Here is an 18,866-nt window from a genome sequence, read left to right as displayed (position 1 = left end):
TAAACTGTGAATCTGCACTATGATGCATGAACTGTGTATTCCCACCTGCTAATAAATCAAATAGATATTTTTATTCTCAGATTATGATGACTCCTCTAACTTGTACTATAAATATATATATGCGTGCACGTATGTGTGTGTGCATCCACGCGCATATGTATGTTTGTTTGAAGCCTCTTTATCAGGTGTAAATTATAGTGATATGAATAAGCTCTTTAAGAGTATTTTTATACTCACTTGTACAAGATATGCTATGCTGTTATCTTTCAAAATGCCACATTTTCACAGAGTGTTGTGTTAGTGCTGTGCTCCCCGGCTCCCTGAGATGTTACTTCCTTCTTTACTAACCAAGTTGTGTGTTTTGGCTCTAATATTTAGTTGGCTTAGGATGTATTACAAACTGCTCTATTCTTTTAAAACTGTCCAGGACCTAGACAAAACCCAGGAAGATCTGATGAAACATCAGACCAATATAAGCGAGCTGAAACGCACCTTCTTGGAAACCTCCACAGAAACAACTGTGTCTAATGAGTGGGAGAAGAGGCTTTCCACATCTCCCGTTCGGCTTGCAGCAAGGCAGGAGGAAGCTCCTATGATTGAACCACTAGTGCCTGAAGAGGTCAGCGTGAGCTGAAAGGCTTCATTATGTATTTGTATATTCTTTTTTGCTTGTAATAGCTCTCAGTAGATTAGAGGCCATTCCCCACTTGCAGGTGCTTCCTTTTTCTCAGGACTCAGGGTCTACCAGCAAACATGCAAGGAAGAGCAGATACCTTATCTCTATCTCTATCTATATATATAGTTAGGAGTATGAAATTCACTGTAAGCCATGTGGCAGAATTGGGCCTCTCTGAGGGTGTGAAATGCAGGCTTCCTTACAGGTTAGGTGAGCTTGAGGAAGTCCAGCCATGCGTGAAAGAAACCATGAAGGTGATGGAGAGCAAATTTAAATGATGGTGACTGGTTGGGAGCAGCAGTGTAGCAGGATGGATGGGGGTACCAAGCTTGACAAGAAGATACAGAGCAAAGGGCAGAAGTCTCTCAGCCTTTGAAGGCGGGGAGGAAATAATGATGATAATTAAACCTCCTTGGCCAGTTCCATCAGGGAACTGGTAGTTGTTGCAGTCTGCTGGATACCATTTCGTTGAAGACCCAATGCAGATTGCTAAGTGTGTGCGTTTTCATGCAGTGTGCACGCATGAAAAAAACCTTAACTCACTGTGCAGTCTTGAAGTGTTTGCAAGAAACTTGCCAATTAAAAAGCTGCCTTTTATTTAGTTTGTAGGTAGATAATGAGATGTAGAGGTAATAATGGAGCGTTCATGTTGCTGTAAAATACATTGATCTTCAAAAAAAGCAGGGAGTCTTGGTTTAAATCCAGTGGAGCAAAAAGAAATATGCTTGTATGGTCTGCATAAAGGTTAATCTTTTTATCCTATTCTGGATGGATGTCTGGTTTCTGTCTCACAGGAATCATCTTTATGGTTACCGCTTGTTTTTAGCATGACAGACTGATAAATGGTTGTAAAATTTGCTTCTGCCCCCCCAGCACTGATGTAATGTTGTAAGGAACTCGGCAAAAATTGGCTGGAAAGTGTAATATGAAAGAGTCTTCTGCTTTCCCACCTCAGAGGTTGGCATAGCAGACCCACAGCTCCCTGGGGAAGGGAATCCCTGGAGACACACAGATAGCACATGTCAACTTCTCCTCTTAGGGAAAGGGATGTTGCCAAGAAAAAGGCCCCAGCTCCTCTTCTCCCACATCATACCCATCTAACTAGTGGCTGATACAGGCATCAGACATGCATTAGAGTGGCCATCAAGTTGGATAAAATACCTAAAAAGCAGACTCGGTGCCCAAAGCTTACTTTTTGGAGAGAGTGCTGAGGAGTCCTCATGTTGCTCCTACTGCCTTGTTCAGGAATCATAATAGATCCTACGACCATGTTAGTTTGGTTGTAGTTGAAAATACAGGGTTTCTTTCTTGAGAGTAAAACTCTAAGTGTAATGAACACGGTGCATTTAACGTGTTAAAGATGTAAGGAACTGTTGAAAAGGGAGCGGCTGGCTGGCTGAGCCTGAATCAGAGGAATGCAGGTGAAGCAAATTTATAACCCCCCCCTTCCCGTTCATTTCATGTCTTTATTACTTCAGAAAATTAATAACAATTTTGAATTAAAAAGCACAAGCAGTAGCAAAGCATTACACAGTTATGAAGGCTTCACCCTGAGGAAACACATCTGAATTTAACCATTCATTTGGAAAGGAAAAGTGCAAGAGTTATCCTTATCTGGTACCTCTTCTCTTACTGGAAGAAAAGGACTTGCTCAAAAGCAATGTCCAGTTACTATGTCTTACATGGATCTAAGTAAACTACAGCTGTCCCACAGAATCTCATCCAAATGAAGGTGTTTCTGTGGAAAAATGTGAGTGGATTTGGAGCTATCAGAGCCTAACTGAGGTGACTTGTGGCACTAAAGGGCCCCTGCTGTAGATAACATCTCACCATCCTTTTCGATCCTTCTAAGCGGGATCGTGTCATTTCACATGTCCTCCTGAGAGAGTAATTTTTTCAGGAAGAACCTGAAGCCATGCATAGGTCAAAATCAGCACCTTGATGTCTACTAAGAAATGTGGAGGCAGGCAGGATAGAGAGCACATAGAACTGCGTTATGTAGTAGTTTCTTCTAGTCAAAGAAGTTACACGTTTAACTTAGCATACCCACTTTAAAAATGTGTTCAGTGCTGTTACCTGTAGCTCTTTAATATACTAAAACAAGAACAGAAGGGAAAATAAGCCTTTTCAAAATGTGTGCTTTGAGCATTTGGCACCTGTGTGTGTTCGGTCAGTTTGACTTTAAGCCTGGCTAGTCACCAGTTGTTTTCTTACAATAATAGGGGAAATACTTTGTTTTTCTTTAGTTATGAAAAATACAGTTTTAAATACCTACCAAAACAGTGGCCAGATAGCTGCAGAACATGAAAGCCATCATATTAACAAACTGCTTGACAAAGTTGAGTCTGACCTGGATTGGATTAAACCAGCACTTTATAAATAAGTTCTGCATCTCATTGCAGTCAGGGAGATGAGCCGTTTCTCCCTTTCTCTCTCTAGTTCCTAGTTTTGTGTCTTTCTTTAAATGTCTACCTTTCTTCTTGAGTACATGGAGTATACATATTTAAAACAGTACCCTTTTATCGTGCCAGTCATAGTACTTCCATTGGCCTGTCATTAATGAGTACAGTAGCCGTTGAAGTGGGTAGAAGGGGTTTGGCAAGAAACCCGCTTTGCTCTGCCGGGGCTTACTTGCTCTGGCCAAATGAAAAAGGTGGCCAGCCCAGAAGCTGGGCTCGAAAGGCTTAGGAAATTGAGTCTTCCCGACACTTAAAACCTTCCCAGTTGGTCAAGTTGCAGAGATACTCTTACTGTGCTCACAACATTGGGAAGGCACTGACGGGATGAAAGTGAGGAGGATTTTGGTGTCACGCTACAGGGGTAAGACAGTAACAGTTAGCTACCTGCATAGGAACAAGACTCTGAGACCTCTTGTACCTGTAAGGAGAAAAGGAGAGCTGAAATCTTTGCAGAGTACACCATCTGCCTGCTTCAGCAGGGAAAGAAATGCAGGAAAGAGCTAAATCCAGGGTGAAGGTGGAGGGACCTGTTCTAGGCTAGTGGTGGAAGCCATGGAAGTTGTCACCAGGCACAGTTAAATGAATAACAGATGAAATGAACACATGCATCCACACCTGCTGTTAGTCAATTTACTATTTTTCCTGCTACGCAAACAGTATGCTTGTGTCTGCTTTGTATTCATCACAGAGAGACACTGATTTCATTTCTTACTGGAAACTTCTTTGCTCTAAAATTATTTTGTTTAATTCTGTTTCCTAATTTACCATGCATTTAATAATTTGTAGAGTGGAGAAATATGATGAGCTGTTGTAAAGTATAGTGGACTATATACCCTCCATTTACTAAAACCGTTTATTCCCCTGACATTAGACCAAAGAAGAAAAAGAAAAATCAGAAACACTCATATTTTTGCAGAAGGGAGGTACTACATTCCTTGAATCGCAGGTAAAAACAAATAATACTTTCTTGAAATGCAGTCTGATAGACTGGCAATGATTTCTTATTTTATTATCTTATTTCTGTTCCAAGCCACTTCTTTTTATTTATTTATTTCACAAGTTCCAGAGAGATGTAATCTGGGGGCAAAATTCTGAGGAATTAGTCCCCTCCGGACGTTATGGCTTCCTGATAGAGACTGATTTCTCTGCTAGATAGAAATCTACTTGCACAGTGCTGTTTGTGGATGTTGTTTGAAGTTGTGCATGCTTTTCCAGCATAAACCTCACTGAGAATATTATGATGAATGGGGCACTTCTGTAATTAGAATGAATTTCCTTTATACTGTCAAGTGAATTCAGATTATGCTGAGTGATGGTGAACTTTGTATTCTTATTGGTTTTTCTATTAGCCAAGTGTGATAGAGAAGAAGCTGCAGGAAGGAGAATCTGCTGGCACTTTGGCTACTTCTCATCAAATCATTATCCAGAAAAGTATCCCATCATCCCTAGAGGTTATTTTTAATTCATTTGATTTTAAACTAGCACATTTGCTTAGTTAAATACAGAAGTTATGGTCTTAAGGTCAAATAACTGGATGCTGATTGCATAGCCAAAGCAAATGACATAGCATATTTGCATAAAGAGGAAAAAAGATGCTGCATTAAGTTCAGTTCATTATCTATAGTAGTGTAGCGTTTACCGTGTTGTACTACTCAATTTAAACAATGCTGAAGAGGGTTGGTGTTATTCTAATGAAAACAAGGAAATTCAATGCAGGCCACAGCTATGTGCAAATGCATACTATTCTAAATCCTTATCAACAGTGTATTTGTCACAACTGGGGAATAGTTGAATGGGCTCATTTGCCCTCTTTTTGTAATTTGTTTTTGACTGTAGCATTATGAACCATTGCGATATATGATTTTTAACCTCAGGAAGATTCCGATCATCATTTTAAATGATGCACTAAAATGCTACCCTGCTTCCAATTACTACAGAAATAGTGTGGCAAAAGTAACTTTTTTGTGTCCACATTATATGGGCATCTAAGGGGAGGGAATCTACAAAGGAATCATACTTTGCCTAAGGTGATGCTGTTTATTTGTTTGATAACTGCTCCAAGAGATACAATGGTAAAAGTTACTACATGCTTTCAGAAGAGGCAGCATTGATTTCTTAAAAGTCTTCATACTTTAGTGCTCCTGAACTAGAGATAAACCTTCAGATATTCTAATTTAGCTTTTATATCTCAAATATAGGGCACTGAGGATTGGGTTATTATAGACAAAATACCCTCTGAGGTAGTTGATGGTGAATCGAAAAAAAATCTGACATACAAAGTAGTGACTGTGAGCAGTAAAACTGCCTTTCCACCTGAGATATTAAAATCCAGTACCGTTCTAATGCAGAGCTTTGAGGACTTGGAAAGTGAAATACAATCCAAAGAGGAGAATAAGCAGAAAATGTTCACCCTAGGAAAGTCCTATGATACTGTTTCCGGGAAAATTGTAACCATGACAAGTAAAGCTAAAGAGGGCGAGAAAGCAGTACAGCCTTCAGTAGAAGCTTTGCAAAAAATGCAAAGGGAAGTGCAAGAATCTGTGAAAGTCATTCCGGTAGTGGCCGAGTATGAAATCCTCGAGCCTGTCACTGATGAGAAAGCCAGGTGGGGATCCGACGTGCAGAGCACGAAAAGAAAGCTGTCCGACTCTCTGACACCCATAAAAGAAGCAGAATCTCAGTTGCAAAGTCCTGAAGAGGAGAGTTTGAAAAAGACACTAAAGATGGACCAGGATTTGCAGTTACATGGTACACTGGGAAGCTTGCAGCTTGGCAAAGCAGAAAAGCACCTTGGCAGTGAAGCTGTAAAAGCAGGGGCATTTGCCCGGAGAGATAAGAGCCTGTCTGAGTGGAGATATTCCAGAGAACAGCCATTTACCATTGCTACTGCTCACTATGTTACCGAGTCGTCTGCGTCAAAAGTAGTGGTAACAAGTGGCTTTGATTTCATGCCACGGTTTAAAGATTAAAGCATGACTTCTTTTAGGCAATCCCCTCACACCACCCTACCTTTCGGTTCTCTTGCTGCCTGGCTTTATGTTGACAGCAGCCAACCCAGCTTATTTTTTTTTCCTCATACTTTGAGTCCGTCTCACAGTCTGAAGCAGACATTATACAAGGCTTCAACCTTTCTGGTTTATTTAAAGATCCATGTTTCTGAAATGTAGTATTGCTGCTGTGGCTTGTTAATAAAAGGAAAAAAAGGTTTGCTTGAACAAGCAAAATGCCAACGCTAACAACTATGCTTTGTAACTATTGCTTACTACAGCCATTATGAATTTGCTCTGATTTATTTTCCCATTCTTTTCCTGTTTCCAACCTCTCCGTGCCCCTGCGACCTTCTCTCCCTTCCTTCCGTCTCTGCCTCCAGTTTTGGCAATTAATATGTCTGTGCATGTGGGTCTGCCTTTCTTCTGTGTATGACTCTACATTTCTTTGTCTATTTAGACTAAACAGTCCACTGGTGAAAAAACCTTGGATGGTTCAGATATCTTCAGTTTAATAGAGTCTGCCAGAAAACCGACTGAGTTCATAGGAGGGGTTACTTCTACTTCACATAGCTGGGCTCAGGTGGCTGTTCAGTTCCCTCCATCAACGTTATAACCGCACACTGATTACTTTTGCTTTTCTTTTGTTTCCTGTTTTTATGCATAACATGGAACCTATACAACTAACGCATGTATTGGTGTGCCTTTTCCTTTGTTACAATAGACCACAACAGAAACGTCACCAAAAAGAAAAACAAAAAAAACCCAGGTTTTGTCTCCTTTCACATTATTTTGGTCATTTTGCGGGGTGCTGTATTTTGCCTTTATAAAACTCACACAAAAATACCAGGAAAAACACTGTGGCATTTCTCTTCACTTTTAAAAATTGTGATTCTTGCTTTGTTTTTCATTTCTACTATTCTGATAATGTCCTGAGAGCAAAAATCCATACAATGTGAGAGATATAAATTGGCAAAATGTAATACCCGTTTTTTTATTTATGTTCACAGTACATTAAGCTGAGGAGCTATTGCAAGTAGTGTTGTCCGCTTCTGACGCTGAGGGTTGTTTTTCTCCTTCCCTGCAGAGAATAGACACGACATCTCGGGAGATAACTTCCAGTGAAATGAAGCAAGCAGTTCAGCCGCATCAGGATACAGTGAAGAAGGTTGTACAGGAGACAGTGGTTATTGAGGAGAGACAAGGGATGAATGTGTGTGCGAGCGGGGATCCTGCTAAAGCGGCCGGACTTGCGCTGGATGCCCGGGCTGAGGCAGCGTCGGCAGTGACTGCTGGCGTGAAAGGGAAGGAGGGCTCTGCTGGGACTCAGGGGGCGAAGGAGGAAAAAAGGGAGGAGGCTGGGAAAGCCCTAACCAAACAGGAAGGAGTCGCTGCTGCTGCTTCGTGTGAGCAGGTGGAGGAGCACAGGACAACAGTCCACCTTTCAGAGTCTTTGGAAAAAAAACCTCACTTTGAGGTAACTCATCATTAAATCGGTCATGTCTGTGCTGAATTGGAAATGTAGGCAGTAGTGGACTAAGTTAATTCCTCTCGTGGAAAGCAAAGTGTACCAAGCTTGTATGATTGCATCTCTACAGCGAGCAGTTTGTTTCTCCTCTTATTCCCTCCTTGCATGGCACCTGCAAGGCTTGTTGCTGATTTCCAGTATTGACAAAATGCCATGCATACTTTCCCTAAAAGCGCTTTCCATGCTACAGAGAAATACCTCATTTGGTGACTTTTTATGCAGTGGATAACAAGAATTCAGCTGGCATCTTCTTTGGGAAAGTCCGTCAAGATTGGCAAAGTTCACATGTCCTCAAAGACAGAAAATGCCTATTTTTCCATGCTTGGTACGATTGTAAATAAGCATACTGTGTCTTAAACAACCCAGGTTCCTTATCCCCATTAGCATACTTAGCCCCTTTGGCAGAATTTCAAGAATTATTTTGCAGAGAGGTTAAAAAACCCTTGTTCTAGCTCTTTTTTTCTGAGAGCTGAATGGAAGACTAAGCCTGAGTAGGATTCATTCTCTTGTCATTTTAAGAAAATGTATAATCCCAGAATGGCTGAGGTTGGAAGGGACTTCTGGAGGTCATCTGGTCCAACCCCCCTGCTCAAGCAGGGTCACCCAGAGCCAGTTGCCCAGGACCATGTCCATATGGCTTTTGAATATCTCCAAGGATTGGAGACTCCACAACTTCCCTGGGCAACCTGTGCCAGTGCTCCGACACCCTCACAGTGAAAAAGTGTTTCCTGATGTTCAGAGGGAACCTCCTGTGTTTCAGTTTGTGCCCATTGCCTCTTGTACTGTTTACATCTTTTCTGGAGTTTGTTTCCATGAAATCCAGGATAGTGCTAAATGTTGCCAGCATTATATATGTGTATGTACCATTATAATGAAGATAATTTTCTCTTTTCTTTTTTTTTTTAAAATGCAGAGCACTTTTTAGTTGTTCCCCCTCCTTTTCCCAAGCCAAAAAAAACATTCTGAGAAATCCAGAAACATTACTAAATGTTCCAATGCCTTTTTTTTTGTTCACACAGTCGCCAGTTGTGAAGACTGAGACTATCAGTTTCAGTAGTGTTTCTGCTGGTGGGGAAAACCTTGAAATTTCAACAAAGGAAGTGCCAGTAGTCCATACAGAAACAAAAACTATTACGTATGAGTCTTCTCAGGTAAGAAATTCTGCAAAACCCAGGGTCTAATTTAACATGGCCTTAAGGAACCCATGTTTCTTCATCCATCTTTCAGCGTATGCCTTAGTGTAAACTGTTCTAAGCTGTTCAAGTATTAAACATTAGCATGAGGAGGATGTATGTAAGTATAGCTTACCTGAGGGTGACTCTCATGTCCTGGTGTAGGATCTTTTGAAAACATTGATGAAACTACAGATTTCAGAGCCCCAGCTTCTCATCTGTCCTTCCAGAAGCGAAGGGGAGTCTCCAGATGCAGAGAGAAATACTGACACATGATCACTGTAATAGCAGTTACGTCCCTACTATTAGATACTCACTTTATGAAGAACTGTAGAAATAGGGAAGTTCAGCCAATCCAGTTCTTGCCTCCCTGTGCTCAGGAGCATGTTTTTGATGTCTGGTTTTCTGTTTTGGTTCCCTAGGTGGATTGCGGTGCCGATTCAGAACCGGGTGTATTGATGAGTGCACAAACTATCACGTCTGAAACCACCAGCACTACAACCACTACACATATCACCAAAGTGAGTCCTCAGAAAAAAAGCAGCTTTTTTTCCACAGGGGTGTATGTTTTCTTAACTTCAATTCTATTGTTTATTTTAAAATGTGGATGCATGCTTATACTCTCTGCACAAAATCCTGTCTGCTTTGGGTAGCTGTCTTCATTCAGCTGTCTTTGGCTATACTGACTTCATTAATGCATCATTCAAGGACTTGACAAGAGTCCTGAGAGTCATAAACCCTTAGGGTATGTCTATGCAACCCCAAAACGCTGCTGTGCAGAGATACTTGAGTTAGCTGCAAATACTGTCTGGAACTGGGAGCAGTGTAGCCATGTTGGCATCATATGGTAGCCAGGAAGGAATAGTTTGCCTGAGCATGAGGCTCCATTGACATGACTATACTGCCTTTTAGTCCTGAACTATTATCCCTGCACAGTGTTGAAAGCACATAGTAAATCTGTATCAGGTAGTCATGACATGACAAGCACTCAGCTCAGACGCCATGGTTGCATTGCTGGGTGGTACCCTAAGGAACTTGTCCACAGCCAGACAGAAAGCTTATGGCTGCACAGACAAATGATGTTGGATCTTCCAAGCTCCAAGATAACATCTAAATAACAGTTCCTTCATAAGCAGAAACTCTCTTAGTGTCGTGACAGTGCTTCTGCCAATATTCACTGAGGACAGGCTTTCATCTTTCTGCAGTGAAATTCACCCTTCAGTAGATGAGCTATACAAAGGCCATACCACCCTGTATGTCCTTCTGAAGTCTGCAGTTGGACTTAACTAGGTCATAATATGAGCTGTCTGTACGTCCATTCGTTTCTTCATGGGATGAATTTACCATAAATACCTGCCATTTGTGACATAGAAACCTCTCTTCTGACACGTGTGCAGATTGATTAGAATCATAAAATTATCTGTGTTGGAAGGACCTCTGGAGGTCATCTAGTCCATTCAGAGCAGGCCAACTTGAGAGCTGCTCTGGTTGCAGTTCAGGGTTGTCCCCTCTGTGTGCGCTGTTTGAGATAGTTCAGTCCAGTCACGTCTGGGTTCCTGCACTGATCATTCTCTGGATGAGCAGCAGCACTCTTTAAAGTAAGTTACTGACATGTATTTGTCCCTTCCATCTAGACTGTGAAAGGAGGCATCTCGGAGACAAGAATTGAAAAACGAATAGTTATCACAGGAGATGCAGATATTGATCATGATCAGGTAAAATCTATAGCTGCTAAAGGCTACCCTGAAGACTGCCAAAGAGAACATTTCTAAACATTGCTTTAAAAGATACCGTTCATACTGGCATGCCTTAAATTAAACTGGATTCGTAGTTAAATCAGTGATGGTATATTTCATATTTTAATCATTCCTCATTTGTAAATTGTGTAATATCTCATGAATCTCTCCACCTTGCTACTGATCATGCATGTTCCACCTCCTTTTTGTTTTTGCCCTTCTGTGGTTTCCTTGGGATAGGCGCTGGCTCAGGCAATTAAAGAAGCCAAAGAGCAGCACCCTGACATGTCAGTGACCAAAGTAGTGGTACATAAAGAGACAGAAATCACACCAGAAGATGGGGAGGATTGATCACAGGTAAGAGGACTAGATGATTTTCCTAGGCATTTACTGGCCTGGCATGTTGCAAAGGTTGTTTTCCTACCATGATTCACCTCTAACTCTTTGCTTTCTCTTACTGGCATTTGCAAGTTGCATTTGTGCTGGTTATCAGTTCTGTTATTTGAATGTAAACCACATTCAGCTCTGAATGTCTTTCTTCATTTAATGGTGCCAGCTGGAGAAAAAGAAACTACTCATTTGCTTTTGTTGGCTCTCTGGAAAGTCCTCGTTGTCCATGCTTTGATATAGTCTAATTTTCTAATTCTGAAGTAAAAAAAAATCTGTTGTCTGCTTTTATGTCATTTAAGAACAAAAATAATTTGTTCTTAAAGGTATGCATTTTGTTTAAAAATGCCAAGGGGAAATCCTACAGCTGCTTTCTAAATGTCCCGTGCAGATATGTTACAAGTTAAGCTTAAATTCCTAACTTGCAAAGAAATGGTCCAACTTGCTTTTGATTTTTCTTTTAAACCCAGTGAATTAGCGTGTCAGTAGTTCGATGTCTTGGCTTTCTTGTATTTGAAAGAACATTTTATGTTGTAAAGCAGCATTGTTTATCAAGATGAGATGACAGTGCAGCTTTTCTTGTGGCAAGCTTTTTTTCAGTAAAGGCATGCTCTCCAGTTGTGGCTGGCTAAACAGACGTCTTAATATTACTATACTTACTCTGTGTGCAAAAACATGTCATGCATACTAACCTGCTATGCAAAAGCTGTTAATGCCAGCACCATTGCACAAATTGCTTTGAATGCTGTATGCAGAAGGAAAAAAAGCGGTGCTTGTCTGATATGTTTAAATCAATAGCAGCATCTTATTCTTAAAACAGTATATATTCCCTGACATTTGGTGTAAGTAACAGAGTATGATGCACAGCACCTTTTGAAGCTGTTTTGCTCTCCTGCTTTTGGATATAGAGGTCCTAAAGAAAACTGAATTTCAGTATCTGTTATTTATTTGCAAGATGGAACCAGTCACTGAGGAGTGAGTAACTGTGATTCTTGTGGTATTCTGCTAAGTGTTTCAGAGACAACGTAATGCGGCTTGCTTAAAAGTCTATTTATGTCACTAATTATTTCCACTGGCATCAGTAGACTTTGGATTTGCGCCAAGTTGCTTATACTGGAATGATGCTATTTTCAAATAGCTTTTGTTACACGAACAAATAGGCAAAATCTTTTTTGCAAGAGAGTAGTTGCTTCAAATAATGAACTCGGTTCTCTTTCCTGCAGGAATAACCTAGATTGCGTGTGAATCCAGATGTGCACACCAGTAGGAATACGAGAGCCTATATGGAGTCTCAGTTCCAATCTGACTGACTTGTATCTGTCTATGGAAAATTTCAGTACAGAAGACTCGATCTTGACCGTTAATAAAGAAACTGGCAGAGATACCTTCCCATAGAAAGCAATCTGAATCAGCAGCAGTTAAACAATATTGCATGAAGCAACGATAAAATTACAGAAAAGCAGCATTTTTAATTTTCTTAAAATGTCTAAGTTTTCAGCTATACCTGCACGTTCATAAACAATATAAACAGTGATCTCATGTAACACATAAACAGTTCATGCCTTTCACAGTTTATGAAAGTCTAAACAAATTAAAATTTGTTAGGTGGCAAGCCTTTTGTTTACGGATATTGTAAATGACGATTACCCCCCAAATGCTAGAAGCTGTATAGGTACTGTGTATAATGTTTTACCACACATTAGATGTGCCAATAACACAGTTTATTCAGTAAACAACTTGAATCTTACATTTGTTTCATCTGGTTTTATTACTGCCCGATAAACGATGATGAATCTTTACTCTTATCAAAATATTTAAATGCTTACAAAGTGTGCTTTGTATACCTGACTGAATACCTTATGAGGTAGCAATGATTTTAGTATCTTAACTTTAATGATTTTTGTCAGCATTGTTCAGAGTCAGCTTCCAGTCACCCTTCACAGATCCTAACCTTGTAAATTATATGTAGTTATTTTGGAGAAAAAAAATCTGTATTTTACTTAGTTTGCAGCATTAGAAAATAATTAATCTGAAATAACCGTGATGGTTTTCTATTGATTTCCCTTTTGTTCTCAGAGGAAAAAAAAAAGAAAAAAAAAATCTGTTTGAGAATCTGGTCAACATTTACTATCTAGTTCAGAGTCAAGCCTTAACCTGTACAGAACGTCCACTGAAAACTCGTTAGTGTCCAGCTATAATACCCACTGAAGGGATAGCATCCATTACACTGTCAGCTGCATCACAACACATGGTGAATGTATGTTTCTGCATAGTGAAATAAAAGTGGTAAATGCATCCAAAATCGTATTGTTCTGTGTCTAAAAGCACCTGGTGTTTTTTAATATTCGAAACATTAAGTTACCTTTGTAAGACACCACAGGTTTTACTCATCTGCACAGTAGACACGTTTCGTCTTCAGCGGCTGACACTGCACTGTGCAGACAGTTGGAGTTAGCAGAGCATCCAAAGGGATGACAGCGTTCACCTTTGGGCATGTGATGTTTGCAAAGGAAAAGGAGTATTTGGTTCCTTATGTTTTCTCTGGTTGTGTACCGTTTCACTGAACCTAAATGAAGGATTTTGTGGTTGCTTAGAAAGTAAAGGCCAGTAGTGCTTGATCTAGATCCACTCTCTTTTTGTACTTTTGCTGTGAAACATGGATAAAATTCTCTTTCAAGCAGCACTTACTTACCTGTCCCTTTTTCTTGCTCCTTTGCCACATCTCGTTGATGCTCCCCTGGTAGTTCAAGAGAAATTCGTAATGATTAATTCACCCTTCAATCCATATTTCCTTGCAGGATTGAAAGAAATTAGTACAAGCAGACTTTTCAGGACATAAAGGGCCAAATTTGCCCATCATTGTTTACATGGGACTCCCTCACATTGAAGTCAATGGATTTGGCTTCAGTGGAGAGCAGGATTTGACCCAGTGACTTGATAATAAATGTTTATTTTCTTAATTTAGAAAGAAAAATACTATATATAGAGAGAATAACCTGTAGATAATAATTAACAGTAATATACCAAGGCTTTTAAAGCTTTGCCCTTAGTCTCTAAAACATCTTCCTTCCACCAGCCATTCTTCATGCCTTTAATCCAGAGTGCTAACGATGCAACTCCCCCTTCTGCCGTCATTGCTTACCCCTTGCCCAATGACCAACGCAAAGATTACGGTCTGTTGTGATCTTTGACTGACCTCTCCTCCTCCTAGTCCAAGAGCATCTATGTTCTCAGCCCTCTCGGTGACGGCTGGCTCAGCTCTCTGGTGCTGCCCGCGCCTGGTGGCAGCCGGGGGTGGAGGAGGTACTCGCCCTGTGTCTCAGCAGACCGCATGCCAGGTTCTCGCTACTGCATCAGGAGTTCAAAAATAGACTCTGAAGCCATATTGATCTTCCCTCAGGTGCCCCTCATGTTGTCAGCTAGGAAACAGCATTGTATTACCTCAGAGAGACGCGAGGCAATTGCACAGCCTTCTCTCCAGAGTTAGCATTATATTTTAGCATGGCTTGAGGAGATTGTACTTTGGTGATACTGCACAGTATGTCCGCTGTCTAAAGATATTGTGTCGTAAGAAGTTAGTCTCGTTGGAAAGGACGCTCACAGCTAAGATACGGCCTAAGAGTATGCAAACTATGAGGAGGTGAGAGTGGACGGGCAAGGACAGCTCAGTGCTACTGTTGGCAGTAGACCCTTGCTTGGGGATGGTTCCTGGAAGTGATAGCTTTGGTTTTTGTTAGAAACTGTTTCTTGGGTTGTCTGCCTAATGCTGTGCCACATGAAATAAAGAACACCTGCCTGTTTCTACCAACCATCTTTTGTCTCCGTCTCTTCTCATTTATTGTTGGTCTTTGTCCGGCTTCTCAACGTAAAGCAGCTTAGAAAACAAACCATCAAATATCGTGATATTTGAAAGCACCATTACCAACAGAGACCCCAGTACAGGAGACAGCCTCACTTGTTGCAGCTGGAGTCACAGCTTCAGCCCCATGAGACCTGGCTGCTCTGCACCATTGAGGTAAAGTACCAGGATGGCCAGGCAGGGCTTTGCACAGCAGGCAAGAATGGGCATAGCAAGCAATCACAGCAATTGTGACCGTTACAGGTACAGAAAGAATTAATACATTGCCTTGGCATTTTTAAGGCTGTTTGGAATCACTTTAACACTTAGCCCTCTGAAGTTTTTTAAGGCTGTCTCATCACAAATGGAAAGTAATGGTGTTCTGTGCTCAAGCGTATTAAAAAAAAAAATTATGGGCCTCTAAATCCAGGTATTAGATCAAAGCAAGGGTTTAACAGCTTAGTCTTATTTCTTCCCAGAGCAGATTCAGGCAGCTGGTGAGATGATGTGGCTCACCTGTACAACAGTTTGTAACAGCTGAAATTATAGTTCCTTATAAACAGTTCTTCCTGGCAAATAAACTGGACATTGAGTCTAGGCTTCAGTTTGGCAAACACCCTGGCAAATCTTGCTGCAGATTTCTTGTCTTAACCCAGAATAGTTCTGTCAGTTCAGGTCACAAGGCCCATTTACAAACTTCACCTGTACATCTTCCCTCTTCACAGGTAATAAGAGTGAGGTACAGAAATGTGTTTCTCTTTTTTTGTACAGCAGCAATAATGGTCTAGGTTCTGCAGAGCTAGGAATCAAACCTTCATTTTTGATCATTTTTCCTCGTCTAGTCTATTAAAAGTTTGTGACGTGCCTGAGGCAAAGCTGAGATATGCTGCACCAATTTTTTTTAATGTTTGGTGAACACACCAGCAGCACATACTATATACTCTTAACTGTATTGCCCAAACAAAATCCTGATCAGTCAACCACATGTTCGATCAAACCGGCTGGCATCGTTTTTATATTGTTAGTTACCATACAGTCAGAGACCCTACATAAAAAATTCAAATGAACTCAGATGAACAAAGTTCAAACTAATGCCAAAGGAAACCCCATTCTCATTTGACTTTAGCTATTACAAAGCATTAAGAAGAGGTCTTTTTCAAGGTACCTACGTCCCAAATGGCATTTCACTGTTTTGAAAATTGATCTCAGCTCTTCTATATTGTTAACTTTAAGGAAAATCCTTAACTGGGCAATTTCCCATTCCCAAGTCTTAGATCCACTTTCTCCTGAAGTATGTAAAAAGAGTAACACTTGGCTAATGAGACGAGATTAAAAACAATTGATAGAGTCTCTTCTTTCCCTTCCCCTCCATTATGTAAAGAAGCAGATACTTTTTTTCAAGTATTTTCTGTTTGTACTGAACCTCCTTCAGTTGACTGATCCAATGTCTTGAGATGCCTTTGCAATTTATTTTGCTCCTGAAACGCCCTATGTCTAGTTACAGGCTTTCAGTGTTGGTGTTTCTATGGCTATGTGCTAATGAAATGACATGAAACAAACTCTCCATCAAGTGGAGTAAGACCAAAGTCCTCTCAGACAGGATCTGGGGCTGAATGAACATGAAGAAATGCTTTTTCTGGCAACAGGAGCTGAACTGGACCTCCTGAAGTCCTGTATAGATCCCAAGGTATAGTGGTGGTTTGAGGGACTATGGATGGACTATGGATGACTATGAGAAACACTTACTCCATTGCACATGTTTTTTTTAAAGAAAGAGGAAATTAAACACTTTCCTTAAATCTATAGATTCCAAAGGCTGTATTACTCTTTCTTACACTGCAAATGATGGTTTGCTGTGTCTTTTATCATTAGTGTTATGCCACATCAGCAAAGAGGTTGCCCATGGTTGTTCCGGGTTCTGTCAGAGCAACACAAAATACTAGCGTTCCTAATAAAAACTTGGTCATACACTTAAAAAGACTGTTATTAGTTATGCATCTTTTGGTTCTGTCTCAAATAGGTATTTAGGTTTAAATAAACAATGAGGCATATTGCTGTTAGTTTTTATATAAAAACGTTTTCCACAAATTCCTGTATTCATGAACTGAAACCAAATTATTCTATTATCTTGGAAGTACTGTTAGCTCTTGTTCATACTGTACATTACTCTGGTTTATGCCACTTGATTCCTCCTCCACCCTTTTTTCTATCTCCCATTCAACATTAATCCTCCTTCTCAGCTAGAACTAATGGCTGCTGTAAAGACTGTTAGGAGCAGAATTTCAAAAATCCTTTTTTAAAGAAAAACCTATATGCTCAAATTATGCAAAAATCTCAGTCAACTCTCTTCCTTCATCTCATCCTCCCAAAGGCAGCTATAACCTCCATAAATCATTGACCTCACTCTTGCAGCTGGAATGACCATCACTCACTGTAAGTAGGATTAATGGCCTGTCTTTGAGAATGACTACAGTGACATAGAGGGGAAAAGGAAAAAAAGAGAAAAAAAGAGTACTGACACTAGAAATTATTTTCATTTTTAAACACATTAAACTTTTACCTGTACAGTCTGCCAGCTCTGCTTTCTCCAGTACAGAACTTAATTTTTTGTGCTTGTTTCTTTTTGTCCAGAGTTTACTAGGAATTTCTTTTTCATTTTCTAGAAGTATCTTTGCTGTCTGCTTCTGTGGCAAGGTGTACCATGACTCTTGACTTCTGTGCACAGCCAAAGCTCAGGCAATGATGCTAACTAATCTGAACTGCAAAATGCAGATCCTGGAACGTGTGGAGCTTTGGAGCTGCCTGAATTACAACCCAGAGCAGCCTGTTTCCACATGAGTCCTGCCTTACAGTGCACATGTTTCTTTTAAGTACTGGGCATGTGTTCTTTGGTGGATAATCCTGGGTGACTGTAGTGTAAAAGACACAAGATTAGACAAAGCACATTAAAGGGCTCAGGCAAGGGCGTATCATAAACCACACAACAGAGCAAAGAAAAAAATGAAAGCAATATATTCGAAAGTACAAAAGCAAATCACTAAGAAACCTTCAAAGCCTCTTTCAGAAGGAAGCGCTCAGCTAATATGATGCTCACTCTTTCCTTAAATCAAGAGTGCTGCTAGCACAGATATCCTTCCTCAATGGATTTACGAGTTTGTTTCTCAGACATATTGGTTTTCTGGCCAAACTCAGTTGATGGATTTGGCATATGAAGGCTTCTAAATTTATATTTCTCTAGTACAATCTCTGATCCATATACAACTTAAACAAACGTGAATCTTGTTTTATTGTCATAGAAGTGTTGACAGTTTCGCCACTCATCCTTAGAGCTCGTAAATCCCGAGCTACTGGACAAATGCACACACATACACACACAAATACACATGCTCCCACAGAACATTACTTGTTCTAACAGTATTTCTATGGAATCATCCTTGAATATGCATTAACCAATGGATTTTTTTTGTTTCATTTTTCCATTCAAAATGCCATCTGGTGATTGACATGTCACAAGATTATTTTTTTCCTGCAATCAGATGCAATATGTCAATACAAATACTTTTTGTCATATTGATCTATAAAAGTGAATACGTAACATGAAAACACTGCGACATGTGGCCTGCCGTCACAGAAATAAAGGGCTGTCTTGAATATCTGCATGAGGTCATCCTGTGACAAGGAAGCTTTGCAAACTCTGGGAAGACAGCCTGTAATAGTGGCTTATCCCACCACTTCACAGTTATTTTAAATTCTCTTTGTCCCTTCTTGCTTTCTTTCACATCCAACTTAACCCATCTGTGTTTGATCTATCACGATCCTCTCTTCTGCATCTTCTCTCCTTTCCAACTTTTCTCCCGGCTTTTGAGCAGACTGCATCTGCTGCTTCTCTTACCGTTCATTCGGCTGTTACATCCTATCCTACCTATCAATGCTAATTCTCTCCATCCTGCAGTCTTCCCCACTCATCCTTAATGACTTCAACTCCTACAATGATGATACATCCAACCCTTAAGTGCATATTTCTTTGCTTTCATACCTCTCTTCAAATTTCAGTCTTGGTTCGTTCTTCTCTTCTTATCACTG

The 18,866-nt window shown here is 40.3% G+C and overlaps 1 protein-coding gene across 1 annotated transcript in view; it reads left to right on the top strand.

Annotated features, from left to right (window-relative positions):
- EPB41L3 (erythrocyte membrane protein band 4.1 like 3) overlaps positions 1-14,747 on the top strand; it is a 104,712-nt gene extending 89,965 nt beyond the window's left edge. Inside the window, exons 16-23 of the mRNA XM_059835969.1 lie at positions 428-619; positions 6,583-6,705; positions 7,210-7,599; positions 8,670-8,801; positions 9,245-9,343; positions 10,457-10,537; positions 10,799-10,915; positions 12,169-14,747. Coding sequence (XP_059691952.1) covers positions 428-619; positions 6,583-6,705; positions 7,210-7,599; positions 8,670-8,801; positions 9,245-9,343; positions 10,457-10,537; positions 10,799-10,909 — 1,128 coding nt within the window. The 3' untranslated portion in view covers positions 10,910-10,915; positions 12,169-14,747. The remainder of the gene's footprint in view (positions 1-427; positions 620-6,582; positions 6,706-7,209; positions 7,600-8,669; positions 8,802-9,244; positions 9,344-10,456; positions 10,538-10,798; positions 10,916-12,168) is intronic.
- Positions 14,748-18,866: the final 4,119 nt, after the last annotated feature.

Source organism: Gavia stellata, chromosome 3, assembly GCF_030936135.1.
Source record: "Gavia stellata isolate bGavSte3 chromosome 3, bGavSte3.hap2, whole genome shotgun sequence".
NCBI lineage: Eukaryota > Metazoa > Chordata > Aves > Gaviiformes > Gaviidae > Gavia > Gavia stellata.
This window is presented reverse-complemented; position numbering and strand designations above follow the sequence as displayed.